The sequence below is a fragment of the Hypoxylon fragiforme genome (genome assembly GCF_022984875.1).
Source record: "Hypoxylon fragiforme strain CBS 206.31 chromosome Unknown GGS25scaffold_5, whole genome shotgun sequence".
In the NCBI taxonomy this organism is placed as follows: domain Eukaryota; kingdom Fungi; phylum Ascomycota; class Sordariomycetes; order Xylariales; family Hypoxylaceae; genus Hypoxylon; species Hypoxylon fragiforme.
Window position 1 is genome coordinate 2,261,558 of NW_026054760.1, and position 18,218 is coordinate 2,279,775.

Below are 18,218 nucleotides of genomic sequence, written 5' to 3' on the forward strand. Positions count from 1 at the left end.
CATGGCAACAACAAGTAGGTAATGATAATATTTTCGGGTATGAATTGGGTAATCGTTGTAGGCTTATTATTGAGAATGTGGAATATTCTATATTGAGCAACGATATGACTCGTGACTAGAGACCCGGGGCATTACCTATCCATCCATTCATCCATCAACCCATTTCACTTCGTTACCAGCCAACTTTGAACAAGAAAAATCTAGATTCCAGAAAAAAAAAAAGAATTAAAGGGGAATAGAGGGGTGTCCTTCAAACCCTCCTCTCAAACCTCACATACAGCCCATCCGCCGGCCTCATCGTCATGCTCGGGTTCGCGAGCTTCACACCCCTCCCTATCCTCTCCTCCCCACCCACCAACAGCTCACCACTCCCTCCTCTCCCCCCAACCCCGCCCTCGATCCCGAGAAACCGCCACCGCGGCACCAGCTCCACCAGCACAGCCTTCATCTGCGCCATGGCGAAGTTCCGCCCGGGGCACGCGCGCGGGCCCTGGAGGAAGGTCTGGAAGGCGTGGGGGGTGGAGGCGTCGCCGGCGAGGCGGTCCCAGCGGGCGGGGTCGAAGGCGGTCGCGGAGGAGGAGGAGGAGGAGGAGGAGCCCCCCCAGGTCAGGGGGTGCAGGTTCGAGAGCGGGATGCAGATGTCGAGGTGCGTGCCCTTGGGGATGCGGATGCCGCTGATGACGAGGTCGCGGGTCGCGGCGCGTTGGGACATGTGGGCTAAGGTGGGGGGTTGTTTAGTGAGGGGGGCATCACTAGGGGTATTGAGAAAAAAGGGGAAGGGGAAAGGGGAAGGGGAAGGGGATACGCACAAGCGGGATACACGCGCAGGACCTCGCGCACGAAATTGTGCAAGTAGGGAAGCCCGGACACCGCCTCGTAGTCTGGCTCGGGGTTCGTCGCTAGCAGTGAGGCGATCTCGGAGCGCAGGCGCTCTTGGATGGCGTGGTCGGTTGCGAGGACGTAGAGGGACCATGCTAGTGATGTTGCGGTGCTTTCGTGGCCTAGTGTGGAGTGATAGGTAGGTAAGGGAGTTAGTAGGTAATATATATATGGTCTTGGAAGCTTCGGGATAAAAAGGGGGGGGGGGGGGGGGGGGGGTAAATGAAAATGAGCAGTAGCGAACCTGCGGAGGTGAAGTTTAGGAGCTGGGAAAGTGTTAGCCGGGCCAGCATCAATGCGTTCAGGTGTTTCTCTCAACGTACATGGCCAATAATATCATCCACCGCCCAGACCTCCTCGCCCGTCGCCTTCCTCCTCAGCGCCGCCTCCTCCAGCATATACGTCAGCAGATCCCTGCTCTCGCCCACGTCGCGGCCGAACGTCCCGTCCGCCAGGTCCGCGGCGCGCCGCTCGATGATCTCGCGCAGCATCTTCCGCAGGTCCGCGTTCGCCCGGATGAACCGGCGGTTCGCCTCCAGGGGAACGAGCTTCCGGATCGGGATGAACGCGTTCACGATCCAGATCAGTTGGCCCAGGGGAGACTGGTGCAGCACGCGGCTGTAGAGCTCTTGGAAGCCGAGGGGGTACCGCGAGGATAGCGTGGCTAGCTCGATGCCGAGGACGGTTATGCCGATGGTTTCCATGGTTGATTTTGAGAGGATGTCCATGGCTTGGGTGAGCGGGCGAGGTCAGTCCTGAAGCAAACTAGAAACTGTCACTAGTGTGTAAGTGAACTCACCTTCCAAGCTCGCATACGGCCTATCCCCAATAATACGCTCAAAGACCCCATCAAGCGCCTTGGCCTTCGCGCGAAAAACCGGCAACAGCTTGCGCATACTCGGGACGGAGAACGGGCCCGCCAGGAGCCTGCGCTCGCGCCTGTGGACATCGCCCTCCGCGAACAGCAGGCCGGTGCCCGTGATCTCGCCGACCAGGCGGGCGAAGAACGGCGGCTTGACGAAGTCGTACACGTGGGTCTGCAGCACGGCCTTGTGCGGCGCCAGGGTATTGACTAGCAGGATCTCCTTCCCGGCAAAGGAAAGGTACCGGATGAAGGGCGCGTCGGGCCACTGGCGCATCCAGGCGAGTTGCACGCTGCAGGGGGTTGCGGCGCGGAATTTGGTGGCTTCTTGGCCGAGGAGGAGGTTGTGGTCCTGGAGAGGTAGTTAGGTAGGTAGATATGTAGGGAGTCAGAGTCGTGATATGGTAGGTGGGAGGGAGGTGGTGTATCTTGGATAGGGATTGGGTATAAGCAACTTACCCTTGGCCCTGGTAGATGTCTGAGCGGCGAGAAATAACTGGGGTATAATACGATACGATAGAATTTGCATAGAACATATTGTACCAGGAACAAACTCAGTGATGCTTGGAAGGTCGATAGGCCTATACAAGATCGGAATACTGCGAGCTCGAGGGCTGCTAGCCCGCCGCAGGTAGCGAGATCCATGGCGAGGCTATTGGTAGAAAAGTTTGGGCATTAGGAGGAAGAATAAAATATGTTCGTGGGATATAACGAGATGTACTATTATATGAAAGCCTACCTACCCAAGTATTCCAGTATCTCAAGGCCTCGCCTAAGAAACCTGTAGGCTGCTGTCGACCCGCAGTAATACGGGATTAAGCCTGACAACGTTGACGTTGCTACCCTGGAGTCTAGTCCAGGTGAAGTCGAGGTAATAGAACGCGATGTCTCCTTTTCTGTACAGGCTAACTATATCACGGTTCGACAACAAACGCATATATCTAAAAGCGTAAGCGCTTACACGCTACTTCGTAGCCACTGCTACTTTACTTGTTGGTGCTAGTTGAGATAGACATACGTGGGCTTGAAAATGCAGCTTGTGATGGCGTCAGCGAGATTTCGGGTATAAGAAACCTTGGGTGCCTCACCTTCTTTTCCTGTAGGGTTTCAATCGCTATCCACGCTACCTCCCTAGGTACATATATGACTTGCAGCGTTGCATCGGATTGAACAGCTTATCTGTCTTGAAGCTCCATGCTGCTTTTACATAGACTGTATTTGCTAGCTCACTTGCTTATAGATCATTCTAGACCAGATTCGCTATGCTAGGTAAGTACCTACTCCAAGATGCTATATCACCCAGCAACATCCATCTTCTCATTCCCCTCCGCCACATCCTCAGGTACCACGACCTTCTCCGGCTCGTACCGAAACCCCAACTCCTCCAGCGTCTTCGCCTTCTTGCCCATCTTCTCAAACTGCATCTTCGCCTCGGCGTAGATACCCCTCTGCCAGAGCATCTCCTCGTCCCAGTGCGGCGGCTCCTTGCCGCCGTCGACTCCGTACCGGGTCACCCAGTCGTGCAGCTCGTTGATATACCGGCCGTCGCCACCTTTCGGGAAGACGTGGAATTTCCCCGGCGCGGTGCCCTCGCCGTCTAAGCGCTCCCACTCCTCGAGAACCTCTTTCATCGGTAGCGGTAGCTGGTTTGACCACAGGCGTGCGAGGACCGCGGCCTGGGCCTCGGCGAGTGGGAAGGGGATCACTTTTATCGGCAGGCCCGGGAATGCGAGGGTTGGGTGGGCGACGTGCAGCAGATGCTTTGCGACGCCGTAGACCTGGCGCCCGTCCGTGACTAGTGGTGTTTTTTGCAGTGTGTTTAGGAAGGGGAACGTGAACAGGTACCCTGTGCAGAATAGCACGGCGTCGATATCGGTTTCGATGCCCGCTCCCCCTTCTTCGGGTCCAGAGTCGGAAAGGGGAAGGAACTCAGCCCCCCGCTCCTCAACTAGAAAGCGCTTGATCTGCCCAACCTGCTTTACATTGCCGATGTGCGCGAGGGTTTCGGGGGGAACCTCGGTCTGCGCCGATACCAGGAGTGGCGGCTTGCACACGGCTTGGATCTGCGATGCGATATCAAGCCCGGAGGCGCCCGTGCCGACCACCACAACCTTTTTGCCGCGGTACAGCTCGGGATTACGGTATAGCTTCGAGTGCGAGATGAGTCCAGGATGTGCCGCGTGAAATGCGTCGATATTGCCGATGCTATCTGGTATGTACGGCGTTGAGTAGTGCCCCGAAGCCACGACCACCGCATCGTACGTCTCTGTCGTCTCCTTGTCTGTGAGTAAGTCTGTAGTGCGCACATCCCATTGGTCTTGCTCTTTGTCACCATCCCCAGCAGCAGTAGCAAAAGAAGTCCCAGGCCGTAGCGCAACACCCGTGACCTGCGTCGAGAACCTGATAACATGTCTCACATCCGCCGCATACTGCTCCAGATACTCCTGCACATCGCCTCTCGTCGGAAAAATCTCGCATCCCTCTTTGAACGGCAAGTCCGAGTAGCGCATCAGCGTGTGCGGGATATTCGTGTGCAAGTCCTCGTACATGGGCGATGGGAACAGCGGTTTCTTCCCCTCGCCCCCATTTCCATCACCGCCCTTGTCCCCCCAAATTGGTGGATCCGGCCTCTTGGGATGCGCATCCGTCTGCGGGACGGGCAACTCCTCCACGGGCCGCGGCGTGGGACTGTAATTCCAGACGCCGCCCACCTTGGCCTGCTGCTCGAAGACGTCGACGCGCGCGAACGCCGCAGCAGCAGCAGGGCCGGCTTTTTGCGCGAGCAGGTACTTGGCGGAGGCGAGGCCGCTGGGGCCGGCGCCGATGACGGCGACCCTTTGCACGCTGAAGGGACGCGGGGCGGCGGGTGAGGAGGGGAGGTAGGAGCCCATGGCTCAGTCAGTCAGGAGCGGGGTGGCTAGCTAGGTAGTACAGTAGTTTGCGGACAACAAGTTTGATGTTTGTGATATGGATACTATACTATTATATAGGTAGGTAGGAGTCTTAGGTAGGCAGGTAAGTAAGTGCTAAGAATTAAGAGATTCTAGGTAAGTCATGGTCTAATTTGGTAGGTAGGTAAGTAGGTAAGTAGGTAGTTATATAAGAAAGAAATAAGAAAAAAGGGGGAAAGAATTTGCTTCATTGTAAAAAGGAGAAAGGAGTGAGGAGTGAGGAGTTGGATATTTTAGTCGTAACATTGGATCAGATCACTACCCTACGTAGCATGTGTCTTCCTATTTAATGGCCAAGAAACACATGGATTAATTACATAAGGCGATGCGATGGCGCGATTTAACTAACCTTAGGTACCTTAGGTACCCTAGGTAGTACCATCCATAGACCCGGGGCTGCCCGATCCTGTGAGTCCGGTTGCCGTAATACACATTAGGTACACTAACCTACATATGTAGGCATTTACCTAGTTACATATGTAGTAGTACAACACCATTCTCCTTCTCATCCCATTATTCTCATTGTTCTTTGCTCCTCAACCCTCTCATCGCAAGACATGTTCCGTTTCAAGGTCCGTTCCAAATATGGCACTTACAATACAAGTCGTAGGTACCTCAATATGGACACATTTGGGGTCATTCATAGCGTAAGTAAATGTCCATAGAATAGGTGAAACATTACCAAACTTCCAAGGCCTTGGACGGTCTGCACTGCATCAAAAATCATGATAACCACCTTGCTTCTTTAGTCATCAGTGCCTTCAATGACCATGCCCATAGCGTTCGGAACGCCAACCAAAATCTTGCCTTTAGGCACTCGGACACTCTTGACCTATGAGTCCTTAGGTTAGCTATGTCTCTTCAACATTTCCGCGGCAGCAAATAGAAGAAGAAGAAAAGGGGGGAAGGAAAGGAAAGTAAATGCAAACTCACCTTCATGCAACCAAAAACATTCAGTTGCTTGAGGTTGGGGCAGCTTCGGAAAATAGATCCGACAATAAAGTCCGTCACCTGCTCACAGAAACTAATCTCTAGGTCTGACAGCTCGGGATACAACTTGTCGCTAGAGAAAACCTCCTCGAAAGCGTCTTTAGATATATGGCGGCAGCCGTGGACGTTAAGGGACTTTAGCTTAGTGCCCGAGTGAGCCATCAGTGCTTGGAAGCCCCTGGAGCAGAGGCCAACATTGCGAGGGTTCTCCCAAGGCACCTTCGCATCCACTTGGCGGCAAAGTTGAAGGTCGATGAACGTAAGCTGCCGGTTCTTCCAATGCTCGAATAGCCTGACGAATCCTGCATCTGTCATAACTTCGCTGTGCGTGATACGAAGCTTTTGTAGAGAAGTGCAATGCTTATGAAGCGCATCTAGCAGACGGTCATCAACGTCCTTAACATGTCTGATGGAGAATGTCCATAATTTGATTCCGATATTCTCAATGACATGGATGTAAGGGGTCGTGGAAGTCTGCTTGATAAGGTGGAGACTTAGCTGTCTAAGATTTCCGAGGTTCGCGATGTATTCGATGCCCTCGTCAGAAACTTGTCCATTGTGACAAATCTTAAGTCGGGATAGCGAAGAGCAGTTGTCTCGTAGACACTTAACAGTATTGTTGCTAAAGTGTCTATCTGTGAATGCGACACAGAGACTTCGTAGACCCTGTCCCTTCATCTCTAGGTATTTCTGCCATATAGTCTCGCTAAGCAGATTCGCGCCGTGGATGTAGAAACTCTCGAGATTATAGTTTCTACTCATCAAGAATTCCATGACCTGATCCTTAAACTGGATTGCGTTGCGCAACTTCAGTTTTTTCAGCTGGGAGCAAGTTTGGAAAATTCGGATGAAGTCGTCTGAATCTAAGCGAGCGGCATCGTACACGGTAACCTCATCGGCTCGAGGCTGAATGAATAGTTGCAAGGTGGTAGAATTCATGAGGCGACGCTTAGCCAAATGTCTGGCTATGCGATCAATAATAGCAGGGGGCGAGTCCCCTAGATCGTCAGCCAGATCGATGTTTTGGGCCAAGGTCTCGACGCAAAGAGTCACCAGACTCTTAACTCCAATCTGGCCATCTAGTATGGCACTCTGCAGCTTTCGCCTTCCTTGACCAGCGCGACCAGCTGAAGCCTTTTGCTTGCCCTTTTTCTTGCTGGCTTTCTCTTCAGCAGCTTGCTTGCTGCCACACTTCGAGCATAGTAGACCTCCGTTCGGATCGGCACGAGTATACGGGGTCACGGTGAAGCGCTTCTTGCACTGGGCGCAGTTCTCCATTTGCCCAGGTACCACTTCTCCACGTTCAACCGCAGTTTCAACCACATCATCTTCGGGGAAATCCATGTTACAACCCTTGCTCGGATTTTGTTTACGCCTCTTGAAGGCCTTGGACTTCTTGATGGCCTCAATAGCCTCGGCTTGCTTGCGTTTTCGCTCGCGGCATTGTCGGGTTTGGGGAGCGGCGTCGGTATTGGAGGGACCAGCCGTAGCCTCTTCTTGTTCACTTTCCTCGCCTTCTACATTTTGGGCGTTAGGAGTAGTGGAATCATTTGATGTAACAGGAACGTCGGTAGTAGTCGATGTGGCCTCTAAGCGCGCACGGTTTTCTGCGCGAATACGGCTGATCGATATATTCTGCGAGGCCAAATAATCACTGAGGGCAGATCTAGGACCACGGATGGTGGGATCGTCCTCCCTAGAATGGATCATCAGTACAGTTTAATGATGTATTCGCGCAGTTAATTTGAGATAGGTATAACGTACATAGCGGTATACAAGTCCAAATCTGCTACCTATTGAGTAGGTACCTAGGTACTAGGTAGTTATTGGTGCAATGGTCAGATAAGAAGGATGTATGGTGCTCGTTGTTAGGCAGCCTGGCGATGGGATGGAATAGAAAGAGAACTTGAATGTTGTAGAGAAATGATGTTGGCAAGTGATCCGTCGAGATGTATACAAGGTAATATTATGTATGTACTTGCGTGCATCAATACCTACATATGTAGTACCAGGTACTATCAACATTGAATGATGTTGACAGATGCAGCGCTGAATGCCTAGACGCAATGTACAAAGTACACAGTAGGTTTAGTCCAGATGCCGGATTGATTTTAAATGGGAAAGATCTAAAATTTCTAACTATCACAAATGTATATAGATCAATAATAGTGTGAATGAAAAAAGAAAATGAACAAATGCACAGTGACAATGGGAAGGACATGGAGTATCGTACATATGTACTGACGTACATTATATGTAGGTACCTAACCTAGTATAATACATCCGTGCACACTAGAGACTGCCTACTAGTACTATAAACACGGTTGCCACCCAACGGCGCGTTAAGTGTTTTCCTTTTTGAGCCTTCACTACTACATATGTAGGTAGTACCCCTAGTAGTATGTAGTACGTACTGTGTAATTTGGTGCCTAGGGTACTTCTCACAACGTTCTCAGCCTTAGGAATCTTATCAGTTTAATGGAATTCAAGGTTCTTTTTGCGCTGTGTAAAAGGCAGCAGGGGTGCCCGGGGAGCTACAGGGGAACAGGGGAACGACGGGGCTTTTTCTGACGCTAACGCTCCTAGTGAATGGAGAAAAAGTAATATCTGCAGGGGTTTAAATTACCGATCTAGCACTCCTATTGGCTAGTCCGCCTCTGCTGCATTATCCTAGTGGCGATCAAGTCACGAGTTTGCGTGTATTGATCGCGAGTCAATCTAATCCCTTCCTCCCTCTGTCCTACATAGTGCGTACATTAATATTTCCTCCCCACTAAATCTTTGTCAACGGTATTCAAGTTGCTGCGCATTGAAATCTTTCAACGTCTCATTCTCCCATCACATAACACAACCTTCCATCCCTCATCCTGATTGATACACATCTTCATATCCATCATTCTGATTAACTACAACTCGATAATCTGCCATCCACTTGTCCGACCGGGACACTCTTTCTTTCTTTTTTTCTTTCTTTCTTTCTGCTTTCTTTCTTAACCAATACCCAATACCCAATACCCAACGCCCTGCCTTATATGTATACTACATAATCGCAACCTTGCCTAGTACCTACCCGCCGGTATCTAGCTATTGATTCGTTTTAGGTACCTTGCAAAGGCGGAGGACTGCATGCTTACATTCACTTACCCTCACGAACTCCTGTTTACCTTTCACATTACCTAGGTACCTAAGGTATCTCTCACCTAAGGCACCTCTCACCTACCTAGTACACCAATAGTGCAGTGCCTGTCTCTTCAGGTATCTAGGTATTCTAATCCACTACATCGAACCCATTACTCTCAACATTTGTTCTACCTTTTCTCATAAAAAAATCCTTGCCGATTCTTTATCAACATACACTTATCACTTGAATTTCCCTTCTCACCCTCTCAACCTCTTAGCTTCCTGCTGTCTGTCGTTTTGCCATTTACCCCATTACTAATGGAAAGATGGCGCCGCGACTCACACGATCAATGACTTCCAAGCCTCAAAAGAAACAGGCTCAGGAAGTCTCGGATAGTTCTGACGATGATCTACTCGTCGCCACCATGGGCAAGAAGCCTAATCGCTCCAGTAATCACTACGTAGGACGCCCACGCCCGAACTCTACAACTGTCGCAAGCACCTCCGCGTCTTCCGCACCAACCCCCGCCACTATGGCAACTTCAGACACGGACTACAATACCCCAGCAACTAGTAATGCTGTAACGCCGGCTCCATCTATCCCAGCCAGGTCCGCCGCGCTAGCAGGTGGACGCCGATCTCTTGCAGACACTCAACCTTCCCAAGGCTCGATATCGAAGGGTCAAGCATCAAGCACCATGCCTTCAACTAGAAGAACCCGACGTCGACTAGCCCCGGTCAATTATGTGGATGACTTAGAAGATGAGGATCAATTTGATGAATCTTCACCCCACGACATTTTTCTACCAGGTTCGAGGCTACTACCATCACGAGGCCAAACTAATCAGGGTACATCAACTTCGCATAACAAGAGAGCCATTTCGCTCGTCTCCGATGACGAGGAGGAGTCCTCTTCTGCCTCGGCTCCGCAAAAAAAGAGGTCGAAACTTACCGCCGCCGCCACCACTACTAACAACAATAACAATGACAACACTGTGGCTAGTGGTGGCTCTGATAATGAAGAGGATAACGATACGGTAATCACTGATACGGATTCTGCTAGAAGCACCATACGTACGAGGGCTGAGAGTGTCGATATCGATAACATGGACTCTGACGAAAGCCTTGTTTGGTACCGCGGCCGTGGGCCTCAAATTATTTCGGGCCGCTCCAGATTGTGGAAAGCCAAAAGGCGCCTGAAAAGGAATCACCCAGAATTTGAAACCATGTGGACTGATCTTGAGGATATGCCAGGACTCAAGACCGGCAAGGCTGAGCAGCCAATTACTATCTCTCGGCAGCTCAAGCCGTTTCAACTTGAAGGACTTGCTTGGATGAAGGCCATGGAAGCAAGCAGATGGAAAGGTGGCTTGCTTGGAGACGAAATGGGTTTGGGAAAGACTATACAAGCAGTCTCCCTTATCATGTCGGACTATCCGGCCAGGATACCGTCATTGGTTCTCGTGCCACCCGTGGCTTTGATGCAGTGGACGAACGAGATTGAATCTTACACTGGCGGACTCCTCAAGACGCTGGTGTTTCACGGAACCAATCACAAAGCTAAGAAGATGTCGATTAAAGAACTTAAGAAGTTCGACGTCATCATGATGTCTTACAATACCCTGGAGTCCATGTATCGCAGACAGGAGAAGGGTACAAAGAGAAAGGAGGGTACTTACAAGGAGAAAAGTGCCATTCATCAGATGAGATTTCATCGTGCCATTCTCGATGAAGCCCATTGCATCAAGGTAGGCTACAGCAATCCCCATGGCATCTCTTTTTAGCTAACCTCGTGGTGAAGTCCAGGACTACAATGACTGCCAAGGCATGTTTCGCCCTTAATGTCGAATACCGTTGGTGCTTGACAGGAACCCCATTGCAGAACCGCATCGGCGAATACTTTTCACTTCTTCGATTCCTCCGAATCACTCCGTTCGCATCGTACTTATGCAAGAATTGCCCTTGCTCTACGCTGGACTGGTCATCAACTGACGATCACGGCAGATGCCAGGCGTGTGAGTTTGTACCTTTGAGATATGCTACATATGTATACCTCGACTAACTCATCTTAGGCAATCATCATATTTTGCGTCACATTTCGGTTTTCAATCACCAACTTTTGACGCCTATCAACAAATATGGCAATGCAGGTAAAGGAAGGCGGGCGTTACAGAAGCTTCGCCTTCTGACTGACCGAATCATGTTACGTCGCCTTAAAAAGAACCACACTAATGCCATGGAGCTTCCTGTAAAGGAGATCTACGTGGATCGACAATTCTTCAGTGAGGTAGAAAATGACTTTGCCAACAGCATCATGGGCAATGGTCAGCGACAGTACGACACCTATGCAGCACAAGGTGTTTTGCTCAATAATTATGCCAACATTTTTGGCTTGATTATGCAGATGCGTCAGGTAGCAGATCACCCTGACCTGATCTTGAAGAAGAAAGGCGAGGGTGGTCGGAATGTGTTGGTCTGTTGTATCTGTGACGAGCCAGCTGAAGAGGCAATTAGATCCGGATGCAACCACGACTTCTGTCGCTCCTGCGCAGATAGCTACGTCAACTCCCAAGACACGCCGGATTGTCCGCAATGCCACATCCCGCTCTCCATTGATCTTGAGCAGCCGGAGATGGTTCAAGATGTCGCGCTTGTCAAGAAGTCTTCCATCATTAACCGTATCAAGATGGAGGATTGGACATCGTCATCAAAGATTGAATTGCTTGTGCATGAACTTCACAAGCTTAGATCGGATAACGCGTCTCATAAATCGATCATCTTCTCCCAATTCACGACGATGCTACAGCTAGTCGAGTGGCGGCTACGACGGGCTGGGATCACTACAGTGATGCTTGATGGAAGCATGACCCCGGCTCAGCGACAGGCATCGATAGACCACTTCATGGGTAAAGTGGACGTGGAATGCTTCCTCGTGTCGCTAAAGGCGGGCGGCGTGGCCTTGAATCTCACAGAGGCATCCCGGGTCTTCATTGTTGACCCGTACGTTATTCACCCCCTGTCCCTTTTAATAGTAACATTTTGATTTATTGTAGCTAACCACAATTACATGTGTAGGTGGTGGAACCCAGCTGCAGAGTGGCAGTCGGCTGACCGATGTCATCGCATTGGACAGACACGTCCATGCATTATTACGCGACTTTGCATTGAGGATTCGGTAGAGAGTCGCATGGTGCTGCTTCAAGAGAAGAAGACTAACATGATCGACTCTACAGTCGATGCGGACGATGCCTCAATGGAAGCTCTGACAGCGCAGGACCTTCAGTTCCTCTTCCGAGGCACTTAGGCGCGAACGGCCTTGGTTCATGAAGATGTGCATCCTCTCCCCTATTGGAAGACAATGAAACAGCCGAGTCAGATAGGACCAGAAGCAAGAGACGTGACCCCCTATAATACGGTTTGCCCTTTTAGGGGGGTTTGAGTTGACCTCGTATGGCTCAAGTCATTGATGGGTTCGGGTAATGAGCATTGCAGGTACCTAGGCAATGCATGAGACTAATGGATATCATGGATGTAATCGGCATTGATGATTATGGGCTTATTACGAAGTATCTGCCTACCTACATATGTATGTAGTAAGAAGTTTTGTACTTGAGCATTGAAGTTCAATGTTGTACATAGGTCATAGGTCATAGGTCATAGGTCACAGGCCATAGGTCATAATGAATCCAAGGATGTAATAATCTGAACTTTACTACTTCGTACGGTGCAATAACTACATTTTATGGCCCCACCACGGCCGAAAGGCAGAAAGTCGGGTAAAAAATACCTAGAAAATAACTAGTTAGTTACCTAATAATCCATGATACCTAGGTTACTTTAATTTCCATGTAATTAGCTTGCTGCTTACATAGGTAGGTTAATGGGTAACTAGTAGGCAGGCCCATATTTTACTTAGGTCATATTTTAACTTAAACTAGGTGGGTGGGTTACCACTGCAAAACTGGATTCATGTAATTCCATCTACTTTATAATTAATTTATACCAGTGACATGACTTTCCAACCATCAAGAATCCTTCGCTGTTACAGTCATGAGTACTTGCTGGGAATTTCTCAGTCGGCAAAGAATTTGGACTATTAGAAATGTGTCAAGATTGCGTAATAGTTCGATATGCCATTCATGCAAGAGTGTTCAAGCACGGCGCAAGTTACATATCAGCAGCGATGGCACTCTCGAGATTAAGGTCAAGCCGTACTATGTGACAACGCCCATATTTTATGTCAATGCTAGTAAGTCCTCCTCCATCCCACCAAGTCCTGCTCTCTACCTATCATGATACTCTAAAAAATTGGCTGACGAGCTCGTCAAAGCTCCTCACATTGGCCACTTATATAGCATGGTACTAGCCGATGTCCTCAAGAGATGGGAGGTCCTGAGAGGAAGTAGACAAGCTATCTTGAGCACTGGCACGGACGAGCATGGAATGAAGGTCCAACGCGCTGCAGAACTACAGGATATTCCACCAAAAGCGCTATGCGATACCAATTCCGATTCGTTCAAGGCCCTAGCAAAGAGGGCGAACATTTCGAACGATCACTTCATCCGAACCACCGACCCACAGCACCGAGAGGCGGTTGAATATTTTTGGGCGCGTCTGAAAGAGAGCGGGCACATCTACGAGACGACACACAGAGGATGGTACTGCGTTAGCGACGAGACATATTATCCAGATTCTATGGTGGAACATCGGGTTTCATCCGTGACTGGTAATAGTTTCATGGCCTCGATAGAGACGGGCAACGCCGTGGAGATGACGGAGGAAAAGAACTACCACTTCCGGCTCACAAGCTTCCGAGATAGGCTCTTACAATTCTACGAGGCAAACCCAGGGTGGATTGTTCCCTCCAATCGATACGCCGAGGTCAAGAGCTGGGTTGAGAATAACCTAGAGGATTTGTCTATATCCCGACCGGCCGGTCGTCTTTCCTGGGGCATCCCCGTGCCAGATGACCCTGAACAGACTATCTATGTCTGGGTTGATGCCTTGGTAAATTACCTAACAGCAGCTGGATATCCTGTATGGGCTCCCCGCTCTGAACGTGACCAAGGCTGGCCAGCTGACACGCACGTGGTCGGGAAAGATATCATTCGTTTTCATGCCGTGTATTGGCCTGCGCTACTCATGGCGTTAGATATCCCTCTGCCAAAACGCATCCTCTGTCACGGCCATTGGTTAATGAGCCAACTGAAGATGTCCAAGTCAGTCGGAAACGTGGTCAACCCCTTCTTCGCCATCGACCGCTGGGGGGTGGATCCTTTGCGATATTTCCTTGTTTACAGCGGCGCTATGGCGCACGATTCCGAATACAATAACGACTTCATTGTAGAAAGGTATAAGAAAGGCTTGCAAACTGGTCTCGGAAATTTAGTCAACCGTATCACCCGGCCCAAACAATGGAAGTTAAGGGATGCAATCGTGGCTGTGACTACGGTGCCTAGCGAGGGATCTGATCCGTTTGCGAATCTCACTGTTTCTATGACTAGTGGGCAACTCAGCATATTTACGAATGCTATCGACATACATATAGAAGAGCTGGAATCTCTGGTAAGGACAGTCTCGCATCACATGGATGAGTTGAATCCTACCCGAGCTTTACAAGAGATCATGGCCTGGGTTTTTGAGGTAAGTCTTGGGCACCTTGATTCCCTTTTTTTTTATTCTCTCGTGGTTCATTTTACTACATATCAGCCACTGACCTTTTTGATATAGACAAACAGATTCATAGCAACAATGAAACCGTGGCATCTGGCTCTTACGGGCGAGAAGGTGCTTCTTGAGCAGAGCATCTACTACGCGGGAGAATCGCTACGCATAATAGGCATCCTATTACAGCCTTTCATACCGGAGAAGGCAGCCATGGTCCTAGACAGACTCGGCGTCAGTCCCGACAGAAGGACGCTGCAAGATGCTAAGTTGCACAAAGACGTCGACTACGGAACCCCGCTAGTATCGCTGGGCAAAGGCGCACCTAGTAGCTTGTTTCCGCCGCTGGCCGTTGAGGATTAGTTAATAGATGCAAACGAAGTTGTATGAAAGAATAAAAAAGAAATTTAAAAGAAAAATAGATTCGTGGATGAATCTAGGTTCAACGTCCATTCACGACGATGTAGTCATGCTACTAACGTCGAAGACACTGCTATCTAAGCCGAGGAGGTTGTATATCTTTATATATATTATACCAGAGTTGCTTTATATTGTGATGACCAGACACCAGTACACACTTCTGTTTTATTTCTATCAACTTTTCAATTCAGCGTACGCCGAGAAGCATTCAGCAATGTACCTAGTAGCTGCTGGTAGCTTTCTTCGTAATGGCGGTGCCGTCACGTCGAACTCGCTCGAACTCACTACTTCGTGGTCATTTATTGGAATGGCGTTATATACCTAGGTACCAAGAACTGCTTACGTAATAGCTATTCCAACAGTCCTAAAGGTAGTACCTAACCTACCCTACATATGTAGGTACTAGGCAGTAGGTACTAACGGTTAGGTAGTACAGAACATCCGCAAAAAGTCCTACATGTAATCTTAAGGTACTGTACCTAGGTATGGTACCTACATATCTACACAAAAATGAAGTTCAACGAACATATTGGTGAGATTCAATTTTGGGGGGTTTTTCTTTTTTTCTTTTTGATAAATGAGTTAGTTCTATAGCTGGTTAAGTACTAACAATCACTTCTACATTCCCCCGACAACAGCCGTAGCAACCAACAAGGTCCTCCTCGTGCCCTACGACGCGCGCCATGTGCCGCGGTACCACGAATGGATGGAAGATGCGGTACTTCTCCCATTTCCCACCCCCCCCCTCCCCTTTTCCCTCTCATACTAAAGAAAAAGAAAAGTGAAAATAAAATATTCATCACTAACGTGAAAGCCGATGCCTCGGGTGCTGCTGGAGTGAAAGACTATCCGCGAAGCCACAGCATCGGAGCGTCTTGCGCTCGACGAGGAGTATGCGAACCAGGTCGAGTGGCGCGAGGCCGCTGATAAATTGACGTTTATCTTGTGTGAACCGCTCACGCCTGCGTCTGGTGGTGGTGGTGGTGTTGGCGGAGATGGAGATGGAGATGCGGTGGTGGCGGGTGAAGCCGACGAGCCCCGGAGGATGGTCGGGGATGTGAACATGTTTCTTACGCCGTGGGAAGGCGATGGCGATGACGAGGGGTTGGATGGGAGCGGGAGCGGGAAGGCCCACTGCTGCATGGCGGAGATCGACATCATGATCGCGGACCCGAGGCACCGCGGCAAGGGTCTCGGTCGCGCTGCCGTCGCGGCGCTCTTGTCCTTTTTCTGCCGGAATCGGGAGGGGGTTTTGGCGGAGTATGGTGGTGCTGATGGTTATACTTCCAATACTGGCAGTGGTAAGAGCACGTTGGTCGTCAAGGACCTCGTGGCGAAGATCAGTGCGGGAAATACGGGTAGTATTGCGCTGTTCAAGAGCCTTGGGTTCGAGCAGAGGGGCGGGGTGAATTATTTTGGCGAAATACAGATGGTTCTTGAGGGGGTTGGGGAGGAGCGGGATGAGGCACCTTGGGTGGCTGTTGTGAAGGATGCTGGGTATAAGGAGCTGCGGTATGATAGATCGCGGCTGAGGGAGGAATAGGAGCTGGAAACTAACTGCATAGATATATAGGGGGCCAATATCTATGCGAGCCTGAACATCTAGGCGGCTTTAGCCTGTCTATTATCTCTAGTACCTATTTACTATACCCCATACGTCTCCTTATACTTCCTCAACAACTCCAACGTAACATTCGACCCCCCACACACAATCACCACCACATTCTTCCTCCTCCACTCCTCCTCGCTCCTCACCTCCCCCTCCATTATCATCACCCTCCTCAGATGCCCATTTAACACCGCAGCAATGGTCGCGCCGCACGCGACCTCCACCAGCAAACGCGCGTCATCCGCGAACCGACACGACCCCATCACGGCCTCGGCATCCGTCACCACCTCGTTCTTCAGATACGGCGCCTCCCGCGCCCAGCGGAACGTGCGCTCGGACACGCGCTGCGCGCCGAGGCTCGTCGCGATGCTCGTGATCTCCGGCAGCGTCACGTGGTGGCCCGCGCGCACGCTCACGTTCAGGCTGTCCGCGCCGAACGTCTCGACGGCCAGCACCATCGGCCGCCTCTTCTTCCTCTCCCTCCCCTCCTCCTCCCCCCACTCCCACTCCTTGCAGCGGTAGTTCCTCTCCACGCCCTCCATGATCCCGTTGAGCAGGCCGCCGCCGCCGCAGCTGCAGACGATGCAGTCGATGGTGGAGGGGGCGGGGGCGGAGGACAGCTCGTCGACGATGGTGCTGGCCCCTTCCCAGATGTCCGGGTGGTCGAAGGGCGGCACGTAGATGCCGACGGGGTCGTGGGCGACGAGATTCGTGCGCAGGTGCGCGTCGGCTTGGGCCCAGTGCATGCCGATTTGGTGGACTGAGGCGCCGAGGACTTTTGGATGCGGAGGGAAGGGACCCCGGGGGTTAGTCGGGTTTACTTATATACATCTCTTTTGAAGGGGGGGAGAGGGAGAAAAGAAAGAAAGAAAAGGGGGGGTGGGGAAATTGGGGGTGAGAAAATACTCACGGCGCAGCTTGTCCACGATGAGCGCCGAGGTGCTCAGGGGCACAACGATGGTGCAGGGCTGGCCTAGGACGGCGGCGGCGGTCGCGCACGCGAGCCCCGCGTTGCCGCCGGACGAGCAGTAGAAGTGCACCTTGTCGGCGGCCTGCGCCAGCATCGCCCGGTACATCATGGTCCCCACGCCCCGCGACTTGAAAGAGCCCGAGGGTTGAAGGTTCTCTAGCTTGAGGAATATGTTACTATGATAGCAAGTCCCCCCCCTTTCGTGTTAGTTCTGCCGGATTACGCGAGCTGACTTTTGCTTTTGGAGCAAAGGAAATTAGAGTGGGGAGGAGGGGCCTCACCAGCCTGCCGCTCGCGAAAGCGCCGGTGATGGTATGCATGGCGTTTCTATCCAGAGCTTCTGGGGCTCTGGATCGTAGGAGCTCATTGCGATTGGTGATTTTGAAGGTACTTAGCCTAGGTAGTAAGATTGTTTCGATGCTGAGGAAGCAACAAAGCGAAAGTAAAAGTAGAGGTAAAAAGCAATTCCTTGTTAATGATCGAAATGCCCAATATCGATATTATCTGTATATCTTTTCCCGTCTCCCTGAATATACTATTAATAGGTCTCTTATCTTCGCCGCAACGTAGCAGAATCTTCTTTTTTTTTATCCCTCGTCTAAAGTTCTAGATGTAATTTTCATCTAACAACTACCGTCACAACTCTTCTACTAGGTGGCTCGTCCGGTCATAGTTATACATATAGCATGTAGACAAATATTTTTTGTTTCCCCCTTCATCGGACCGGATCCAACAAATATCGGGGGCGACAGA

General features: G+C 50.7%; 7 protein-coding genes across 7 annotated transcripts; 3 read left to right on the forward strand and 4 right to left on the reverse strand.

Annotated features, from left to right (window-relative positions):
- Positions 1-250: 250 nt before the first annotated feature.
- GGS25DRAFT_521835 (cytochrome P450) lies at positions 251-2,386 on the reverse strand (the record flags this gene model as incomplete). The annotated part of the gene is made up of 6 exons (XM_049264121.1): positions 251-717; positions 810-1,001; positions 1,124-1,145; positions 1,203-1,609; positions 1,679-2,093; positions 2,201-2,386. The coding sequence occupies 6 exons, from the start codon at positions 2,384-2,386 to the stop codon at positions 251-253; spliced, it is 1,689 nt and encodes a 562-aa protein (XP_049116807.1).
- A 383-nt stretch (positions 2,387-2,769) lies between these two features.
- GGS25DRAFT_286596 (FAD/NAD(P)-binding domain-containing protein) lies at positions 2,770-5,068 on the reverse strand. Its single transcript, XM_049257518.1, has 3 exons — positions 5,042-5,068; positions 2,830-4,974; positions 2,770-2,777 (listed from the first exon to the last, which is right to left on the reverse strand). Exon 2 carries the CDS (start codon positions 4,630-4,632, stop codon positions 3,037-3,039), a length of 1,596 nt encoding a protein of 531 aa, XP_049116808.1. The 5' UTR covers positions 4,633-4,974; positions 5,042-5,068; the 3' UTR covers positions 2,770-2,777; positions 2,830-3,036.
- Positions 4,969-7,558, reverse strand: GGS25DRAFT_286627 (RNI-like protein). The gene is made up of 3 exons (XM_049257519.1): positions 7,447-7,558; positions 5,626-7,378; positions 4,969-5,524 (listed from the first exon to the last, which is right to left on the reverse strand). Coding segments are annotated over exons 1-3 (1,842 nt in total). The 5' UTR covers positions 7,449-7,558; the 3' UTR covers positions 4,969-5,437.
- An 857-nt stretch (positions 7,559-8,415) lies between these two features.
- GGS25DRAFT_491162 (SNF2 family N-terminal domain-containing protein) lies at positions 8,416-12,298 on the forward strand. The gene is made up of 4 exons (XM_049261063.1): positions 8,416-10,550; positions 10,604-10,817; positions 10,875-11,802; positions 11,878-12,298. Exons 1-4 carry the CDS (start codon positions 9,129-9,131, stop codon positions 12,104-12,106), a joined length of 2,793 nt encoding a protein of 930 aa, XP_049116810.1. The 5' UTR covers positions 8,416-9,128; the 3' UTR covers positions 12,107-12,298.
- A 409-nt stretch (positions 12,299-12,707) lies between these two features.
- GGS25DRAFT_491164 (tRNA synthetases class I (M)-domain-containing protein) lies at positions 12,708-15,212 on the forward strand. The gene is made up of 3 exons (XM_049261064.1): positions 12,708-13,051; positions 13,133-14,445; positions 14,533-15,212. Exons 1-3 carry the CDS (start codon positions 12,853-12,855, stop codon positions 14,827-14,829), a joined length of 1,809 nt encoding a protein of 602 aa, XP_049116811.1. The 5' UTR covers positions 12,708-12,852; the 3' UTR covers positions 14,830-15,212.
- A 57-nt stretch (positions 15,213-15,269) lies between these two features.
- GGS25DRAFT_491172 (GNAT domain-containing protein) lies at positions 15,270-16,880 on the forward strand. The gene is made up of 3 exons (XM_049261065.1): positions 15,270-15,418; positions 15,525-15,604; positions 15,731-16,880. The coding sequence occupies exons 1-3, from the start codon at positions 15,397-15,399 to the stop codon at positions 16,427-16,429; spliced, it is 801 nt and encodes a 266-aa protein (XP_049116812.1). The 5' UTR covers positions 15,270-15,396; the 3' UTR covers positions 16,430-16,880.
- GGS25DRAFT_286694 (pyridoxal-phosphate dependent enzyme) lies at positions 16,480-17,966 on the reverse strand. Its single transcript, XM_049257520.1, has 3 exons — positions 17,747-17,966; positions 17,406-17,641; positions 16,480-17,270 (listed from the first exon to the last, which is right to left on the reverse strand). Exons 1-3 carry the CDS (start codon positions 17,830-17,832, stop codon positions 16,531-16,533), a joined length of 1,062 nt encoding a protein of 353 aa, XP_049116813.1. The 5' UTR covers positions 17,833-17,966; the 3' UTR covers positions 16,480-16,530.
- Between the last annotated feature and the right edge of the window lie 252 nt (positions 17,967-18,218).